The sequence below is a fragment of the Alexandromys fortis genome, unplaced genomic scaffold (assembly GCF_014885135.2).
Source record: "Alexandromys fortis isolate MF-2015 unplaced genomic scaffold, M_Fortis_MF-2015_v1.1 scaffold_253, whole genome shotgun sequence".
In the NCBI taxonomy this organism is placed as follows: Eukaryota; Metazoa; Chordata; class Mammalia; order Rodentia; family Cricetidae; genus Alexandromys; species Alexandromys fortis.
Window position 1 is genome coordinate 720,426 of NW_026068124.1, and position 18,856 is coordinate 739,281.

Consider the following 18,856-nt stretch of genomic DNA (forward strand, 5'->3'; position numbering starts at 1 on the left):
GGGGGGGGGGGGGGGGGAGTAGTTTATTTCAGTTTACTATTCCAAGTCTACCATTGTATGTTTTAAGGAGGTCGCTTGTTGGTTCCCTACTGCTCAGCCCCGAAATAATCACACAGAAGCCATATTATTTGCAATACTGTTTGGCCAATAGATTAAGCATATTTCTGGCTAACTCATATCCTAAACTAACCCATCTCTATTAATCTGTGTATCACCACATGGCTGTGGCTTACCAGGTAAAGTTCCATCCAGCATCTGTCTCTACATGGCTTCTCCCTGACTCTGCTCTTCCTTCTCCCAGCATTCAGTTTAGTTTACCCCGCCTAGCTCTGTTCTACCCTATCACAGGCTCAAGACAGTTTCTTTATTAACCAATGGTATTCACAGCATACAGAGGGGAATCCCACATCAATTCTAGGAAAGCTACGGCAGGAAATTAAAAGGGCTAATCACATTATACCCAATCGGCAACAAACTTGACTCCTTGCTTGTACTAGCTTAATTTCTCTATACTTATTAATAGTTCAGGACACCTGGCCTAAAATGGTGCTGCCCACAGTGGGCTGAGTCTTCCCAATCAATGAATTTAACTAAAGCAACCCTCCACAGACAAGCACACAGTCCAATCAGAAGCAGACAATCCCACTGAGACTCTCTTCCTGGGTGATTCAAGATAGTGTCAAGTTAACAATGGAAGTTGACTATCACATTAAGTTAATGTAGAGTGCAACACTGTACAATAGAGTCCATTTATTTCAATTTTTCTAAGAAACAACTGATATGCAACCATCATAAGACTTTATATTCACTCATTATTCTAGTGATTTTAGTACATAACTATTTTCCTTTTCCAGTAGCAGAACCTATTTTATCTCTTTCAAATCTTCAAAGAATGCCCATTTAGGAGGAGGAAAAACTGTGCACCTTTCTATTTAGGATACACAAAGAATCAGGAAAGAACAAACATCTCCGCACTAATTAAAAAAACTACAGCAAGGCTAGGAATACTTCTAACCCACTACTAAAATGCTAACAGAATCAAGTCTTCTTGAGGAAAACTATGACATAGTGATATAGTAATCAAACTATGTAATTTTTACTAATAATGAGCAAAAGATTAAAAAAATATTCCTACTACCAGTCCAATGTTCTACAGTGTATTTTCTCTTTAGTCCTTGTTTCCAGAGGTCTACACCTGTAGCCAGGTAAACCAGTTGGAACCATTATTCTTCGTTCTACCAAAAAGAAGACTTCTGGATCAGGTGCAGAGTGGCAACAGAAATCAAGAGAGTTATTCATAATGCAAAAAGACATTCTGTGTACTTGGAGTTAAACAATGTATAGCGAGTTATATGCTGCTTTGTTCACTGTCAAGTAGGATAGGTTTCAATGACCCATACATATGGCCAAAGATTCCAAAGGTCTGTTGTAGTCTGTTGTAATGCATCTAGAAACAGATGTCAGAATTTCATTTCCCATCAATGACTAATTTCCATTAGAGTCTGAGTCATAAGCAGGGTTTCAAGTGGTCCAACAGCCAGAAGAAGCACTGTGTTTTATTTCTCTTTCAATACCCTAACACTTTGCCAAGCCTCAACCTTGTGAAAATCTTTTCAATAAAAAGAACTACAGCGGTCTGAATATTGACTGCTATTTGGCCAGTATTTGGCCAACCAAAAATACTAGATCCTAATCCCTTAAACTCTGACATTTTATAAGGCACAAGAACCCTTGCTGATATGGTTAAGAGTACTAATATATAGACACCGTCTCAGATTATCCAAATGGACACTAACTGCCACTACAAGTGTCCTTGTAAGAGAGCAGTAGAGGGAGGTTCAGCAGAGAAGAGGAGATGGTGTGAAGAGGCAAAGGCTTATAGAACACAGCTACAAGGAGAGGAATGGTAGCAGGTAAACACCAAAAGCTGGAAAAGTCAAGGAACATATTTTCTTCTAAAATCTGTGGAAAGGTGGCCCTGCTGATACCTCGATTAGGATCCATGAAACTCAGTTTAGATGTCTAACCACTAAACCATCACAAATACATTCCTGACACTTTAGTCATTTAAGTTAGGTAATCTGGGTATGTGGGCACGGATAATAGAACTTGAGATGCTGAGGCAGGAACGAGAGTACGAGGCCAGCCTAGGCTACACAGTGAGTTTAAGACTGTTCTGCTACTGAGTGAGACATTGTCTCAAAAACAAAAAAGTTTGAGGTAATATGTTAGAGCAGCCACAAAAACTATACTAATGAAAGAGCAAGAATTAATATCCAAAACACAGAAAATAGCTATTACTAGTATAAAACTATTTGATAATTAAAAGAAACTAGTATAAATGAAGACTTGTAAGGTAATGGTGATCACTGTACATGCATGTACTTATATTTGTATGTTTAGAAGTATATTCGGGGGCTGGAGAGATGGCTCTGTTCTTCCAGAGGTCCTGAGTTCAATAACCATCAACCACAAGCTGGCTCACAACCATCTGTAATGAGATCTGGTGCCCTCTTGTGGCCTGCAGGGATACATGCAGACAGAACACTATACATAATAAAATCTTAAAAATAAAATATATTCAGAATACAAAATTTAATAGTGTTGAAATATGAAGCGGTGGGGCTGCGTCCCTAACACCCCGGCCGCTTGGCTAGCTCATGCCAGAAATAACAACACACAAACTGTATTCATTTAAGAACTGCTTGGCCCATGAACTCTAACCCTTACAGGCTAATTCTCGCACCTGGACTAGCCCATTTCTAATGATGTTTGTAAGCACCCAAAGGTGCGCTTACCGGGAAGATTCTAGCCTAAGTCCATCGTGGGTTGCAGCTGCCTGGGAGAGCAGAGCATGGCGGCTGTGCGGTCTCTCTGGGAGCAGAGCAGAGTCTGACCTCACTTCCTCTTCCGCCCAGAATTCTATTCTGTTTTCTCCTCCCATCTATGTTCTAACCTCAGGGCCAGCCAAGCAGTTTCTTTTATTGCTCAGCCAATGAAATCAACAGATTGATATGACACTCCCACATCATAATAGTGTCTTTTTACATAAAATTAGACACATAACTTAATCTTTTACAGCTATTAATTATTATTAACAGACTAGCACTGAATGGTTAGCCAACTTAAGCTTTTTTGATGAAGCTGGTTGTAGTGGCTCATGCCTGTAAACAGTTGGGAGACTCAGGCAAGAAGACTGTTACAATTTCAAGGCCAGCCTCAGCTAAGTAGTAAGTTCCAGGGCAGTCTCAGTTAAGGAATAAGACTCTGCCTCAAAACAAACAAATGGGCTATTAGGAGCATATATTGTTCTTCCAAAGGACATGAGTTCAGTCCCAGCACCCATGTCAGGAAACTCACAACTACCTTAACTTTAGCCCCAAAGGATCTGATGCCCTCTTCTTGCTTCCACGAGCCCTACCTCCAACACAAACATCAGTACAAATAAATAATTTAAAAAATAATTCCCTAGTGGAGATGAAAAATTCATAACTGAACAGAAAACCCAGCAAATAAAAAGAATCAATGTAACTTCAGATAAAAAACTGCAGTTACCACCTGGTATGATTAATATTTATGGCAATGGCAATGAAAATGCTGAATCTCAATCTAAGAAAATTTTGGTATAGTCATATTATAAAGAGCGGGTATGGGATGGAAAAGTATGTGTAATGGCAAGAGGGAAAGAAAAGTGAGCCAAATTCTCACCTTTCCTAATGGGACATCAATAAGAATCTCTACCACATGCTTATGTTGTGCGAGTTTCCTCTGAGATTGCACAGTCCATCCCCCACGGAACTCTTTAAACAGAAAGGTAAACAACCCAAAATTGTGGCAGGAGGTCCCTGAAACTGACCAGATTCACTAAGCCCTTCCCTGCCAGAGTCAGCAATCAAATCTCTGGGTCCACCTCAGACTCCGAGCTGCCAAGACTAAACAAGCTGAGCTTCACAGAAGGCTCTCGGAGGAGAAAACCTGCAGACTCAGAGCAGGCCAGCTGCCTGGAAGAGGTTTAGACCAACGGAGGCCCCTGGGAAGGACATTCTCCAACTGTGGAGCAACCTGAAAGCTGTGCAGTGAGCTCCAGGTGCCCAGCTGTGTGAGCTGTCACCCAGGCTGGGGTGGGCCTTGGTGATGCAGCTGTCTTTGACTATTTCTGCTTCTGTAGGGAACTCCTCACCTGTGCTCCCAATAAACACCCGGTTCATCAGTTGGACTCTGGTGCTATCTGTACATTGGTCTGTTGTGGCTTTTGTCTCCCCAGCTAATGTTTTGTCACAAAACGGCTAATTACTCAGAAACATGAATGTCACTACCAAAACATAAACTTTACAAAAAATCAGAACTAAAGAGTAGCTTTAGTGGAGGGAGAAATGCAGAAACAGGCAAAGCTCTTCTGTTTTTTAAAATATGTATATTATATATACCTTTTTCTTTGTTTACACAATTACACAATACAACTTCAGACTTTAGGCAAAGAACATAAGCCTAGGTTTTCTTCCACCCATAGAAACACCAGTCAGCAAAAGTTTACTCACTCTGACTCTTTGAGAGACAGCATCTTGTACATGATAAGTCTGAGGAAAACAGGCATCTCACAAGCTCTACTAAAGGCTCACAGCCTCCCCCCAAGTCTTAGCTGCTTGGAACAATGGCTAAAGAGCTGCATATCAATTAATACAGGTCTGGATACAGTGTCTTCTACATGTTACATAATAGAAAGTGGTATGTCATGCTCAGAAACAACTTTAGTCATTAGCAAAGATACCTTTGCTCAAACTTATAGTAGATTAATAAATGTCAAAATATGTCAAATAAGTGTCAAAATATGACCAGTATTATTATATGATAAAAATTTAAAACATTTAGCAAGTATACATGGCAAAATTTAATAAACATATATGTATATATATTTCTCTAGCTCTTTTAATTTGTTCATGTAATTTAGCCCACTGGAAGGACAGAATTTGTATGTAACCAAACTAAAACTATTAATACTGTGTATGTTTTTCATAGGAAAACATAGGGTTTAATATTTATAGAATGTTATCTACTTTTCGCTATGGAATGTATTATCAATTTAAGATATGTGCAATGCCAAAATAGCTATCCAAAGTTGTTTTCTTTCAATATAATGCAGTATATTTACACATTATATTGATTTTGTAGTAGGGGAGTGAGTTTGAGACATGGTCTCATGTAGTCTAGATGGCCTCTTACTAACTTCGTAGGACCAGTGTGCTCTTAACCAGTGTGCAATATCTACAGCACCAGTTGAGTGTATTCTTGATACAAACTTATCTTGTGTGGGTTACTCTGAATTACCTGAATGGTATCTATGGTAGTTTGGATAAAAATGGTCCCCACATGCTCATATATTTGAATACTTGGTCCCCAGTTGATCAAATTGTTTGAGAAGGACTAGGAGGTGTGATCTTATTAGAGGAGGCATGTCATTGGGGTGGACTTTGAGGTTTAGAAAAGCCACATCATTCCTAGTTGTCTCTCTCTCCTCTCCCCTTTCCCCAACTCCATCTGCTCTAGCACCACGCCTGCCTGCATGCTGTCATACTCCCCACCATGATGATCAAGGACTCCACTGTGAGCCCCAATAACTGTTTCTTCTTTAAGTCAGTCATGGTATCTTAACAGCAATAGAAAAGACAGCACCTTATAGATAATTCAACAATTATTTCACATCATTTAAGTATTTACTTAAAGGGCTACAGAGATGGCTGAGTGATTAAGAATGCTTGCTTCTCTTCCAGAGGACCTGAGTTCAGTTCCCAGGACTCACAACTGCCTTTAATTCCAGCTCCAGAGAATCTGATGCCAATTTCTAGCTTCCTTGAACCCACACACAGATACATACACACACACACACACACAAAATAAAAAATAAAGACATATAAATCCTCACTACAAAAAGTAACTGTTTACAAGATAGGAAAAATGCTAGGAATCTGTGGAGTCATAAAAGAATAAAAACCTAGCATGTGAAAGAATGAAATTAAATCGATATGACACTCTCATGGTAAGAAAAAAAAAAATAAAGGATCTTTATATGAGACCTGAAATTGACTACCAGAAGGACACACAGGAAACACTTCAAAATTTTTAAGGAATTTCTAAAAGTACTCTAATAGCACAGAAAATTGTTCTAAGAATTATTTGACAAATGGGATTGTATGACATTTAAAAAAACTTCTACACAGCAAAAGTGACGAACCTTTCAAAATGAGAGAAAATTGTCACTAACCACACATCTGACAGAGGATTAACACCTAGACTTTATAAAGAACAGAAAAAGTTAGACACTAGAAAAGAGAAATCATCCAGTCAATAAATAGACTGAAAATACAAATGGCCAAGAAATACATTTTTAAATGTTCAACAGCCTCAGCTACCAGGGAAATGCATATTTAAAAACTGCCTTGAGATTTTATCTAAACCCAGTCAGAATGCTGGCATGGATATGCAGAGAAAGGATCATTACATATTACTGGTAGGAACACAAACCGCTGTAGCCACTGTGGAAATCAGCTGGAACTGTCTCAAAAACTACAAATAGAACTATCATGTGATCTAGCTCTGGCTGGAATCTAAGTCAGCATATCACAAAAAGTTGCACATCCATTTTATGGCTGCACACTATTTACAATAGCCAAGACAAGCCGGGTGATGGTGGCACAAGCCTTTAATCCCAGCACTCGGGAGGCAGAGGCAGGCGGATCTCTGTGCGTTAGAGACCAGCCTGGTCTACAGAGCTAGTTCCAGGACAGGCTCCAAAGCCACAGAGAAACCCTGTCTCAAAAAACCAAAAAAAAAAAAAAAAAGACTCTAAATAGCCAAGACAGAAGACCTGCACAAATGTCTATCAGGGAATGAAGAAAACATGGGATAGATATACACAAATGGAACTCTATTCATCCACGAAGAGAAATGAAATAATGTCATTTGCTCATTGGCTGGAACTGGAGAGCATCTTGTTAGGTGAAACAAACCAGACTCAGACAAAAGGAATCCATTTTCTCTTATATATAGTTTTTTCTTACAGTATGTGTGCACCCCAAATACGAAAGTAAAAGGAGGCTAAAAAAGAAAAAAAGGTCGACAAGAGAGAGCAGAACAAGCAGGTAATGAGGAAAGAAACAAAACATCATGTTTTCTCTTCCAAAAAACCTAGGGGCCGGACAGTGGTGGCTCACGACTTTAATCCCAGCACTCAGAAGGCAGAGGCAGGCAGATCTCTGTGAGTTCAAGGCCAGCCTGGTCTACAAAATGAGTTCTAAGAAAGCCAGAGTGACAGAGAGAAACCCTGCCTTGAAAAACAAACAAACACACAAACAAAAATCTAGGTTTTAGAGAGAGCAAAGGTGGAGAGAGAAGGAGAGGGAGGCAGGCTAGCAAAAGGGAAAAGGATAGGAAACAGGAGATGGCAGTGGGAGAGGGATATTAAGAGAAAGGTATAATGATATACATAAAAATCTCATTATGAAATTATTTTGTATGTTAACTAAAAAGTTATTTTAAAGAACCAAGACAACAAAATATTCAGTGAGAAACAGAAAGTTAAAATGAACCATGCTGCATGATCTAAAGATAAATGTGTTACATGGTGAGAATGAAGATATGGTAAGATGTTTTTAAGACGAAATCTAAATAAAATAACCAAGAGACACCACAGAAAACAAAGCCTTAATAATGAGTATCAGTACTAACAAAAGGGGTTGTGGCCACTTGAAACCTCTTCCCACTCCGTGGCTCTAGTGCCTTAAGTTTAGGTTCCTGATCACACCTGGTCTGTCAGCAGGTAGGGACTATCAAGTGCTAATAGGTAGGAGGCTGGGTAGACACACAAAGAGAAAAACTAGCCAAATCATATTTGCATTAAAGCTAATTATTGTGTGTGTGCATGTGTGTGTGTGAGAGAGAGAGAGACAGAGAGAGAGAGACAGAGAGAGAGAGAGACAGAGAGAGAGACAGAGAGAGAGAGAGAGAATGCGTGGAGGACTGAGGACAACTCGTGGGAGTTTTTCTCTCTTTCCAGCATGTGGGTCCCAGATATCAAACTCAGGTCTTCAGGCTTGGTGGCAAGCCCTTCACTTGGGGAAACAATAATACAGTGTCCCAAATCACAGCTGAAACACAGAGGCCAGAGGACAATCTGCACAAGTTGGTTTTCTCCTTTCACGATGCAGGTCCTTGAGAATGAACTCAAGATCTTTATATTTGGCAGCAAGTGCCTTCCCCCACTGAACCACTGGCCCCTAAAAATGTTACATGTATGGGCATTTTACCTTCATGTATGTCTGTTAACCATGTGAGTGCAGTGCCTGCAGAGGGCAGAAGAGGGCATCAGATTTTCTGGAACTGGAGTCACAGACAGCTGTGAGCTCCCATGTGGATGCTGGGAACTGAATCTGGGCTCTCACCCATGCTCTTAATCTATGAACCATCTCTCCAGCCTACTCCTAACTTTAAGGGAAGTATAAGTAAGCACCTAATATTCAGGCATATAACCCAGACTCAGCATTAACTCCTGGACAAACTTACCTTACCTATAACTCTCATGTGGTTTGAATGTCAAATGTTCCACACGGGCTCACATGTTTGAATACTTGATCCTTACCTGAAGATGCCGTTTGAGAAAGTTGTGGAACCTTTAGGACATGGAGTTTTGCTGGAAGAAGTAAGTCACTGGGGCTGAGCCTTGAGGCTTTATAGCACAGCTACACTTCCTACAGACTCTGCTTTTTGAGTGCAGATACAGTGTGACCAGCCAGCCTCCTGCTCCTGCCACCATGCTGTCCTTATTGGCTGTCATGTCTTCCTAGCCACAACAGAATGCATGTCCCTGGAACTCTAAGCCAAAAGAAGCCCTTTCTCCCTTAGGTTGCTTTTGTCAAGGTATTTTATCACGGCAACAGCAAAGTAGTAAGACACTAGATGATCTTTATATTATTAAGTATATTCAAGATGTCAAATATTTCATCCTTAAATATTTCAATGTCACATGAACCTTAAAAACCCAGTGTCAGTCAGGTGTGGTTTGCACACACCTTTAATTGCAGGGCTCAAGAGGCAGAGGCAGATGGATCTCTGTGAGTTTAAGGCCACCTGGGCTACAGGAAATTGATGCAGCCCAGAGGACACTAGTTTAAGCTTGAGTACCCATGACAGCTCAAGACCCTCTGCAACCCCAGTTCCAGGGGTTTCAATGCCCTCTTCTGGCCTCTGCAGACATTGCAAACATACATACATACATACATACATACAGACATACATACAGGCAAAACACCCATCACTTAAAATAATAAAAAGGGGAAAAAAACAACTTAAAATTCCAACCCCAGTATTCTATTTTTCTATAGTTTAAAGAAACAAAACCTGAAAACTCACTAACATCCAGAAATAAAATTATGATGCCATTATCTAATCATTTCTACATAAAGTACAGGAGTTAATGCTTCAACAATTTGTCTGGTTTCATAATGACATCTGGTGGATTAAAAGTGCACTAGAAATGGTGGAAATAAAAACAACCATTGTCACAGGGTTGTGTGGACAAAAGTTCACAGGACCAAATCAGGAGGTCACCAGACATCCTTCACTAAGTCATCTTTTTCAAGGAAAAAGAATGAAAATGTATACAAACCTTTAACATTTCATAATACAAAGGCTCTTTATAACTGGATTTCTTGTCTTACCTCATTTCTCAGTTATTAAACTACCAACTAGAAAGACCTCATCACTTATTCTAGCATTACAGATCCCACACTTTTCACTGTTCCTATCTCAAAAAGTCTCCAGAATTTATCAATTTAGGTCCACATACCAATTCAAAATAAGCAGTTCAATTCCACCCTTTGCATAAATTCTCTCTGTACAATTTCCTTAGAGTTTTAAAATTTGGAGTTTCCACGGCACAACTTTTTTGGTCAAGCACATTAAATGTCTATATTACTTACTAGATTTGGGGTATAGGAGACTACAGTATATCTACTTGGAAATGTAAACCCATCAAGGGTCCTATTTCACATATTAGTATCCCCCTACAACACTTAACAAATATAATCTGTTCACTTACATGCTGACTGCGTGACAGGCCACACACTGTATTCTATAGAAAAAAATCCTTATTGCAATGAGATTTATAGTTATAATCATGATGGTAAAGACTGGATTTTCCTTCACTCTTATAATGTAACCAGTGTCTAGTTTAATAAATTCTTCATTTTTTTTTATAAAGGGACAATCTATGTGGTATCAAACTTTCTATTTTCCTGACCTGATTCCTGAAGACAAAGATTGTAAGTATTTATCACTATATCTGGCTCCTATTCATAAACTTTAAAAAAGAAAATTAAGATAATTATCAAAATGATTACTACAAATTACACAATGTCCCTGAACAAAGAAAAAAGTTTGAGGCAAAAGAAATTTCAAAACAAAATTCGAAGATGATAGCATGTGCCTTCTAACACTCTCTCTGCTTACACATGTAGCCCAATTCGATTATGACCAAGTACTGTGGAAGTGAGTAAATCCTGAGTGGATGTGTGCTGTTAACATGGAGCAGACATGTCAAGGACCCCAGCACCTTGGAAGTGGCAAAGCCTTCTTGGGTGAGGTTGAGACAGATGCTCCATATGCAGATATTGATAACGTGTGCAGAAAAAATTCAACATAGCTTTCCCCACTCCCCCCAGGCATTTATGGCTCCTTGATCCAGCTGTATACCATAATCCCTGCCTCCTCGATCCAGGTGTATACCATAATCCCTGCCTCCTTGATCCAGCTGTATACCATAATCCCTGCCTCCTTGATCCAGCTGTATACCATAATCCCCGCCTCCTTGATCCAGCTGTATACCATAATCCCCACCTCCTTGATCCAGCTGTATACCATATCCCTACCTCCTTGATCCAGCTGTATACCATATCCCTACCTCCTTGATCCAGCTGTGTACCATAATCCCTGCCCTCCTTGATCCAGCTGTATACCATAAGCCCGCCCTCCTTGATCCAGCTGTATACCATAAGCCCCGCCTCCTTGATCCAGCTGTATGCAATAACCTACCTCACTGTTGAACTCTACACAATAAACATGCTGAACTTTTGGCATATTGTAGCTTCTCCATCAAAGAGCCCAGCACATCTGATCCCAGCTGTACAGGTGCCCCTATATCTTGTCTTGTTGCCCCAGTTAGGTCAATCCCTGAACCTAAGTAAAACTTGGAAAAGTACATTATCTCAGGAAGTAGAATGCCTTTTATTTGCATGTGCTCATTGTTTAACACATTTTTTTTCTTTTCTTCTCACTCTCCCTAAATAAGTGTTTTAAAAGAGGATGAAGAACATTTCTTAAAGTAGAGGTAAGCAACACAGCAATAAAAGCTCAGGTAGCCCAGAAAGGAACTGACTGGATGGGGAGTATGCTGCTACTCACGGTGCTTTCAATTTTAATCATTAGATACATTTAAAAAGTCACTAAAGTTTTTCCAAGTATTCTGATATGCTAAGAATAGTAGATAATTTTACTATTAATTTAAAAAAGAAAAGAGAAACAAAAAATAATAAATGAAATACTTGTAACTATGTTGAATTCCTTAGCATCAAAGGTTAACATCAGTTCTGTCTGTAGCTACTAACTGGCAATAACATATAAAGAACATAATTTCAGTATCACTGGGAAACTCGATGTTCTTTGACTTAAGACTCTAATAAATTTTTAATTATACACTTTTAATACCTTTCTTTAGCTGGTTCTATAATGTCTTCTCAAAAAAGAATGTAACATATTATAATAAGGGAGATATGTATAATAAGGACCCAGCACTTGGGAGATAGAGGTTGTGGGTCTCAGGTTAGCCTGAGCTACACAGACATTATCAGCCAACCAGCCAATCAATCCATAAACAATTTTTTAAAAATGAAAATAAGCACTATCATACTAGTCCTCCCCCCAAAAAAAAGTGAAGTTGGGCTTGGAAGATAGCTCAGCAGGTAAAGAGTTTGCTGTGCAACTGTGAAGACCAGAGTTCAGATCCCAGAATCCACATAAAAATCCAGGTGAGCTGGTGTCCATGTATAAATCCCAGTATGTGAGAGGAAGAGATGGGGAACGGGACACCAGGTTCAGCGGGAGACCCTGCCTCAATATATAAGACAGAAAGTGAGTGAGAAGGAAAATTGATGTTAACGTCAAACCTATACATGTGCACACAGACACGTCTATACATACATAACCTACACATACACACAAGAAAAAAAATGAAATACAGTATATTAACTCGTCATCTCTATCTTACACCCTAAATATATCTATATGTTAGAGGACTGAGGGGAAGCATCACTAATATAGAATGAAATGTACCTGTACTTACAGCGTGAGCTTGTTGTTTAAACAACTGATTCTGATTCTCTCCGTCTTCTGTTGCATCCCCAAGCACCTGGGAAGGGGGGAACCTACAACTTCCAATAGCAGCGTTCAAATTGCTGGGGAAAACACTTGTCCTTTTAGGAGTTAAATGTGTCGGATCTGAACATTGCATGGCTATATAGCCTTCTTTTTCTGCCTACGCAAAGGAAACGGGGATAATGAGACTCTATTCCCTTCTAACACAAATAATCCCTCCCAGCAGCCATAAGATTTTCACCAAACCAACAGAGCAGGAAGCCTTAGCTGACAAGAGTAGCCAACATTTACCAGGCACCTCTCACGTGCTGATAATTTAACCAGACTATCCCACTAGCTCTCTACAATCCTGTAGGATTCAGTATCACATCATACTGTGAAGGCTAACTGTGGTTCTCAACTGGACTACGTCTGCAATCAAGGAAAACCCAAGCAACTGGGCACACCTGGGAGGGACTTCCTTGATCGGATGATTGAGGTGGGAAGACCCACCCTAATTCAGTCTAGGAATTCAAACTTAAATCTATACCCAAAATCCTGACATTCTTTTTCAAGTATTTAATGAAAGGGGGTAAAAAAGGCAAGTCAGAACAGAACAACACAGGAATAAAAACAGTTTCTCTACATGAAAACTGACTGGGCTCGTAGATAACTGGATTTTAACAACACAGAATCAAAGGAGAAGCGATCCTGATGGGGCCTCACAGCTTATCTCACAGCACACAAGCTTCCCACCCAAGCTAGCTCACTTAGGGACTCACTGCTTTGTAGGACTTCTGAAGGAGTTGCTTTTTCCTCAGCTTAACTTGCTGATTTACTCGGTGTTGGACTTGTCTCTGAAAATGTTTCAGAGATTCTTGTTTTCTTCGTTGCTGCTCCTTTATTTCCTCTTCAATCATGTATGCTGACGCCTTTGAAGAGAAAAGATAGAAAATGAACTTAAATGTCATCAGTTTTGACCATGAGGAATGCCATGAATACAGAAAAGGTAGTCCATAATTGTGAAGACCGAGTCTCCAGAGGAGCAAGGAAATCAGAGTTAAACCCACTGTCTAAGTGTAGCTAGCAAGTCCCAGGAGCTTAGAGCAAGTCAAGAGCTTTAAAAAATGGAATGTGTGAATATCATATCAAATCCTAATGTTTTATTCAATCAACTAAAATCAAAGATGTCTTCATTAATTCTTAATGAACTTGACCCCGTGTCATGGCTTCTAATATCAGTAGACAGTAGAAATACCATATTGCTCACCATTCACCAGACATGTTTCCAATGTATAGTGCCTTCATACTTAGAATTAGCCATCCGCTTTTTGGGTGGAAGGGAGTATGTCACTATTATAGCCCCAGCTAGTCTGCAGCCCACTACACAGTTAAAGCTGACCTCAACTTCCTTCCCTGTCCCAAGTGCCTTTCCCTCCATTTCTAATGTGGCTCTCCTTCCATCCATCTAGTAAAGGCCTTCCTATATGTCAAGATTATCCAGCAATTTCCTCTGAGCTCTTGTGCTATAGCACATTTCATTTTAATATGAATAAAATGTAGCACTAATTCTCCTACTACATTATGAATTCTGAGGGCAGGAAATGTTTAACACTCCTTTCTTTGGGTAATTTATATATGACGAAAATAATGCTTAAATTATATAAAATTGGTCTTCAAAAATGATATATCTTGGGGGCTGGAGAGATGGCTCAGCGGTTAAGAGCACTGGCTCCTCTTTCAGAGGATCTGGGTTCAATTCCCAGCACCCACATGGCAGCTCACAACTGTCTGTAACTCCAGTCCCAGGGAATCTGACACCTTTATACCAACTCACATGAAATAAAGTTAAATAAAATTATAAAAAAAAAAGAAAAAATGGTATATCTTAATGTAAATAATCAATTCTCGTGGTATTGACACTACCGTGTAGTCTTTTAACCCACACTGAATTTTATCTATCTATGTATAAACAACAGAATGAGGCAGAAATGTTAGGTCTATGACTTCCCCAACAAGGTCATTAAGTAACTTCTACTGAAGCTTTGGAAAGCTCACCATAGGGGAAAGCCAGTGCCACAAAAGAATTCTTACTGCTCTGAGACTCCCATGGTCAACGGAAACACAGCTAGTCAAACTAGCCAAATGACATGAAAGATATCCAGCCACCCCCAGATATTCTAGTCATCCTAGCCCAAATTACACACATGAAAAAGTCTTACTGAACACGATAGCCTGCAAAGACCCAAGAACTTTAAAGGCCAGAATCCATCAAGCTGTCCCAAATACATCCAGTTACTTAAGCCACTCAGCTGAGGCCCAGGACACCAAAGTAGATAAAGACACACAGTATTTCCTGCTTTATGCCACTATGTTTGCATGTGGCTTGTTATACAAGACAATGGGGGTGTAATATGCAAGAGAGATCTTATATAAGACCACAGTGATTTTTTTTCTCATAATAATTTAATTACCAAAGAGAAATGAAGTTCCAAGCTATGAGGTTTTTATGTACCCTCAAGATCCCTTGGAATGTAGAATAGGTTATGCCCTTATAGCAGCCAAGCAACTATTTACCCCATCTTTGAAATGACAGTGCTGTGCTTGTTTATAAGGATGGCTTCCCAGATTAAATATGCAGAAGTAATAAAGAGCTCTACCAAATGCTTGATCAAACTCCCTTTGACTGGAACTGATAACAGGATTATTTAAAAATAGGAAAGGAGACAATTTGTGTGTGTTTCAAGACTTTAAATATTCTGAATGCGTGAAAACTTAAAACTAAACTATTTTAAACAACAAAAAAAAGTATCATGGTAACAAATTTTGACCAGTGTGATACTACCGAGATTATAAAGGTGTCTTGGTAATTAAGAAGCAGCACTGGGCAAGTGAGAGAGCTCAGCAGGGAAAGGTTCTGACAAGCGGAGCTCCATCGCCAAGGCCCACATGGCTGGAGGAGAGAACCAATTTCCACATACACGAATAAATAGATGGAATTAAAGTGTATTGACTTCAATAACAAAAGAACTTTGTATCAATTTTTAATTATTGATTTCTATTTCACTCCCTATTACTAAAGAAATTCTGATGATATGCTTCATGTCTAAAGTGTTCTAATTTATTCTAATTTGTTCCCCTAAATCTAATCTCTCCCTAACCCTTATAACTTTGAGGCAATTAATCTAATTCAAACAGTTTGATCATGGAACATGTTTATAAATATTAAATAGTGAACAAAATCAATATTCCCCAAGACTTCCTATAGTTTGCCAATGCCCTGATTTTCAAATCCTGTCAAGTATTAAGTCTTCCACTCCAATCAATGCAACCCATCCTTATAATCCTGAACACTTCCTGCTTACTTTCTACTATCCTCAGTCACCCTGACAGGAGAATCATCTCATCTCTGCTTATCCAGATTGTTTTAAATTTTCATACCAATCAAGTCATATTTATTTGATTAAGCGAGACAGTCTTAGCACTTAATCAAATGCAATTCCACTCTTGAATTCCTTCCTGAAAGGTGACAAGCTAGGCATAAATCAATGAATATGTAACGATATACATGATGAACATAAATAAACTTACTATATTGCATTGCTATTAACATTAGTAACTGGGGGATTGATGACCTGGGTTTTGACTTGGCTCTTATTATATCTGACCTGGACCTCCCAAGCTGGCCTCAGATTCAGAGATCACCTGCTGCTGCTCCCGAGTGCAGGGATAAAAGGCATGTGCCACCATATCTAGCCATTTATAATTTTTATTATCTTTATCTTTTTGTGTATGGGTGTTTTGCCTCATGTATGTCTGTGCACCACATATCCGCAGTGTCCTCAAGGACCAGAAGGTTTAGATTCTCTGGAATTGGAGTTAAAGACAGATGCCTAATGGGTGCTGGGAATTCTGCAAGAGCAGCCATTACAGCGCTTTTATCTGCTGAGCCATCTCTCTAGTCCCACATTTATAATTTTCAAAATTTATTTTGTATGTTTGTGTATGTATGTGTGTGTGTGTAGACATGTGCATGCCATAGTCTGATCTCATGTGTGGAGATCAGAGGATTTTCAGAAGTTGGCTCTCTCTCTCTCCCTCCACCTGGTTTTGAGACAGGGTCTCTCTTTGCTCCAGGCTAGCTGGCCCACAAGCTTCTGCAAGATTCTCCAGTCTCTGGCTCCCATCTCAATACAGAAGTGTGGGGATTACAGATGTACCCATCCCATCTAGCTTGTACCTGGATTCCAGGACCAGAACCTCAGGTCATCAGGCTTGCACAAGTACCTGCTAAGCCATCTCCCGAACCCTCATATAATATTTAAATATGTCTTGTATCTCCTGTAAAATCAAGAGCACTAAGAATATATTTTTCACCCATGTTTAGTTCCTTGTCTACACTAAGAACATTGCAGATTTCCTGGATTCCATAAACACTTTCTGGGTATCTACATAAATTAGGCAATATTTATTTAATATAAAAACGAGTTGTGGAACATTTGTTCGCTATGCACAATAAAAGTTGAACAAAGAGCCAAGGGAGAGCCCGTTGAAACACTAAACAAAAACCTTGCAAAACCGCTCTCATGTGTTAGCATGATACTCATTCAAACATTTACATGTGGTAAACTTTTCGAAAGGGTGTCCCTTCATCTGAAACGCTTCCTCCTGTCTGCAGCAACTGCATTTCTGTTCTTTCAGGACCAACAAAGACCATATCTTCTCATTCAGTCAACAGATACGTCCTAAAAGGCCTACTTTACACCAGAAGAGGAAGGAACGAAAAGTCTTCCTGTCCTTGAGGAATTTACAACTTTCTCTGTATTTCTCTTCTATTTTCTTACTTCATTTTGCCCTGATCTTCATTTAAAAACTTATAAACTTTGAGCAGCTAATTAACATTTAAAGTGTGACCAACGGTCATTCATATCATGTTACAGAGTGTCTGCAAGATGTACACAGCAAACAATCAAGTTTGTGAAATAAACTATTTACTGGTCCACGAATTATGTTCTGTATGGTGAGTAATAAGTAATGAAATAGTACTTGATTATGCCAACAAAAGATGGAAAATACGTCATTATTGTATAATCCTTACACAAGAATATAACCTGTAACAGAATAGAAACAGCATTCTTCTGCTGTTCATCTCTAAGCACCAACAATTAGAGAAGTCTACTAAAAAAAAAAAAAAAAAAAAAAAAGGTGGCAGGGATCTCTGTACCTGGGTCAACTGACACTCACATGTGCGGGGATTTCCGTGCAATTTGGTGAGGCAGGTTCCACCCATGCCCCAACTGGTATTATGGCCTGGTTCCTCTCAGCCAGCACTGCCAAAACGTCCTTACTCTTCGTGGGGTTTAAAGCCAGGGGTAATTTTGTGGGATTCCGAGGCTTCTTGAGGGGCGCCATACCTCCTGGCATCTGACTTCTGTTTAGGAGAAAAGAGAGGGTCAAGAAATAAAGACGGGGGGGGAAATGGTTTGAAAATTACTTTCCGGGAGGAATGGAAATGAAGGGAAGGAGAAACGAGGATTGGTTTGGGAGACGGAAAACTGCTCAGAGTTGAGCATAGGTGGGCGGTGGGGACAGGACTTGGGTCTGAGAGGATGCCCCACGGCAGCGAGAAGCGCGGCCCCACCGAAGCCGGTGCAGGAGGGCGGGGAACCTGTGAAGCTCGAGCAGAAGCGCGGGCAGTGACAGGGGACCCTGGGAAGCCTGGAGCCCGCCGCGACCCGGACCTCCTCACACTCAAACTCCGCGGGCAGCTACGGAGAGCCAGGACAACAAACCGCCACTCCGCGTCGGACGCTTGCCCTGCCCCTTCCGGCTTCGCGTCATCCCTCCGGGCAGGGAAGGTGCGAGGGGCGGGGATCCGGGCACTTGGGGGGGGTGGTCCGTCACTTCCGCTTCCTGCCCTTTGGATGGGAGGGCTAGAGCAGGTCGGGGAAATCGAGTTTAGGTTCCGCCTCTGCGTGTAGTCATCTCGATTTTATTTTCATTTTTATTTTTTTGGTTCTTTTGAGACAGGTTTTTTTCTGTGTAGTCCTGGCTGTTCTGGAAATCTCTTTGTTGACCGGGCTGGCCTCGAGCTCAGAGGTCTGCAGGTCTCTGCCTACCAAGTGCTGGGACTAAAGGCGTGTGCCATCACAGCCTGGTTTGTCATATCCTAATCTGTAAGAGGGATGTCTGGCATGATGTGCGGGCGGGCAAGGGTACGCAGTGAAAGAAAGCACCTAAAAGGTGATTCTCAACCTGTTGGTCATGACCCCATTTGGTTGCATATCAGATATCCTTTATATCCGATATTTACATTACAATTGGCAGCAGTGGCAAAATTGCATTTCTGAAGTAGCAGTTAATAAATTTTATGGTTAAGGTCACTACAACATGAGAAACTGTATTGAAGGGTTGCGGCATTAGGAAGGTTGAAAACCACTGGTGTAGAACATCCTGC

General features: G+C 40.2%; 1 protein-coding gene across 10 annotated transcripts in view; it reads right to left on the reverse strand.

Annotated features, from left to right (window-relative positions):
- Ccdc15 (coiled-coil domain containing 15) overlaps positions 1-18,211 on the reverse strand; it is an 86,931-nt gene extending 68,720 nt beyond the window's left edge. For 8 of the 10 annotated variants that reach the window (XM_050125692.1, XM_050125699.1, XM_050125698.1 and 5 more), the window contains exons 1-4: positions 18,141-18,211; positions 17,644-17,830; positions 13,182-13,331; positions 12,389-12,580 (exon numbers count right to left, since the gene is read on the reverse strand). In XM_050125692.1, the coding sequence (XP_049981649.1) occupies positions 12,389-12,580; positions 13,182-13,331; positions 17,644-17,823 (522 nt within the window). In that variant the 5' untranslated portion in view covers positions 17,824-17,830; positions 18,141-18,211. Of the gene's footprint in view, positions 1-12,388; positions 12,581-13,181; positions 13,332-17,623; positions 17,831-18,140 lie in introns of those variants that run through there. The other 2 variants (XM_050125690.1, XM_050125697.1) reach the window with 2 other exon arrangements.
- Between the last annotated feature and the right edge of the window lie 645 nt (positions 18,212-18,856).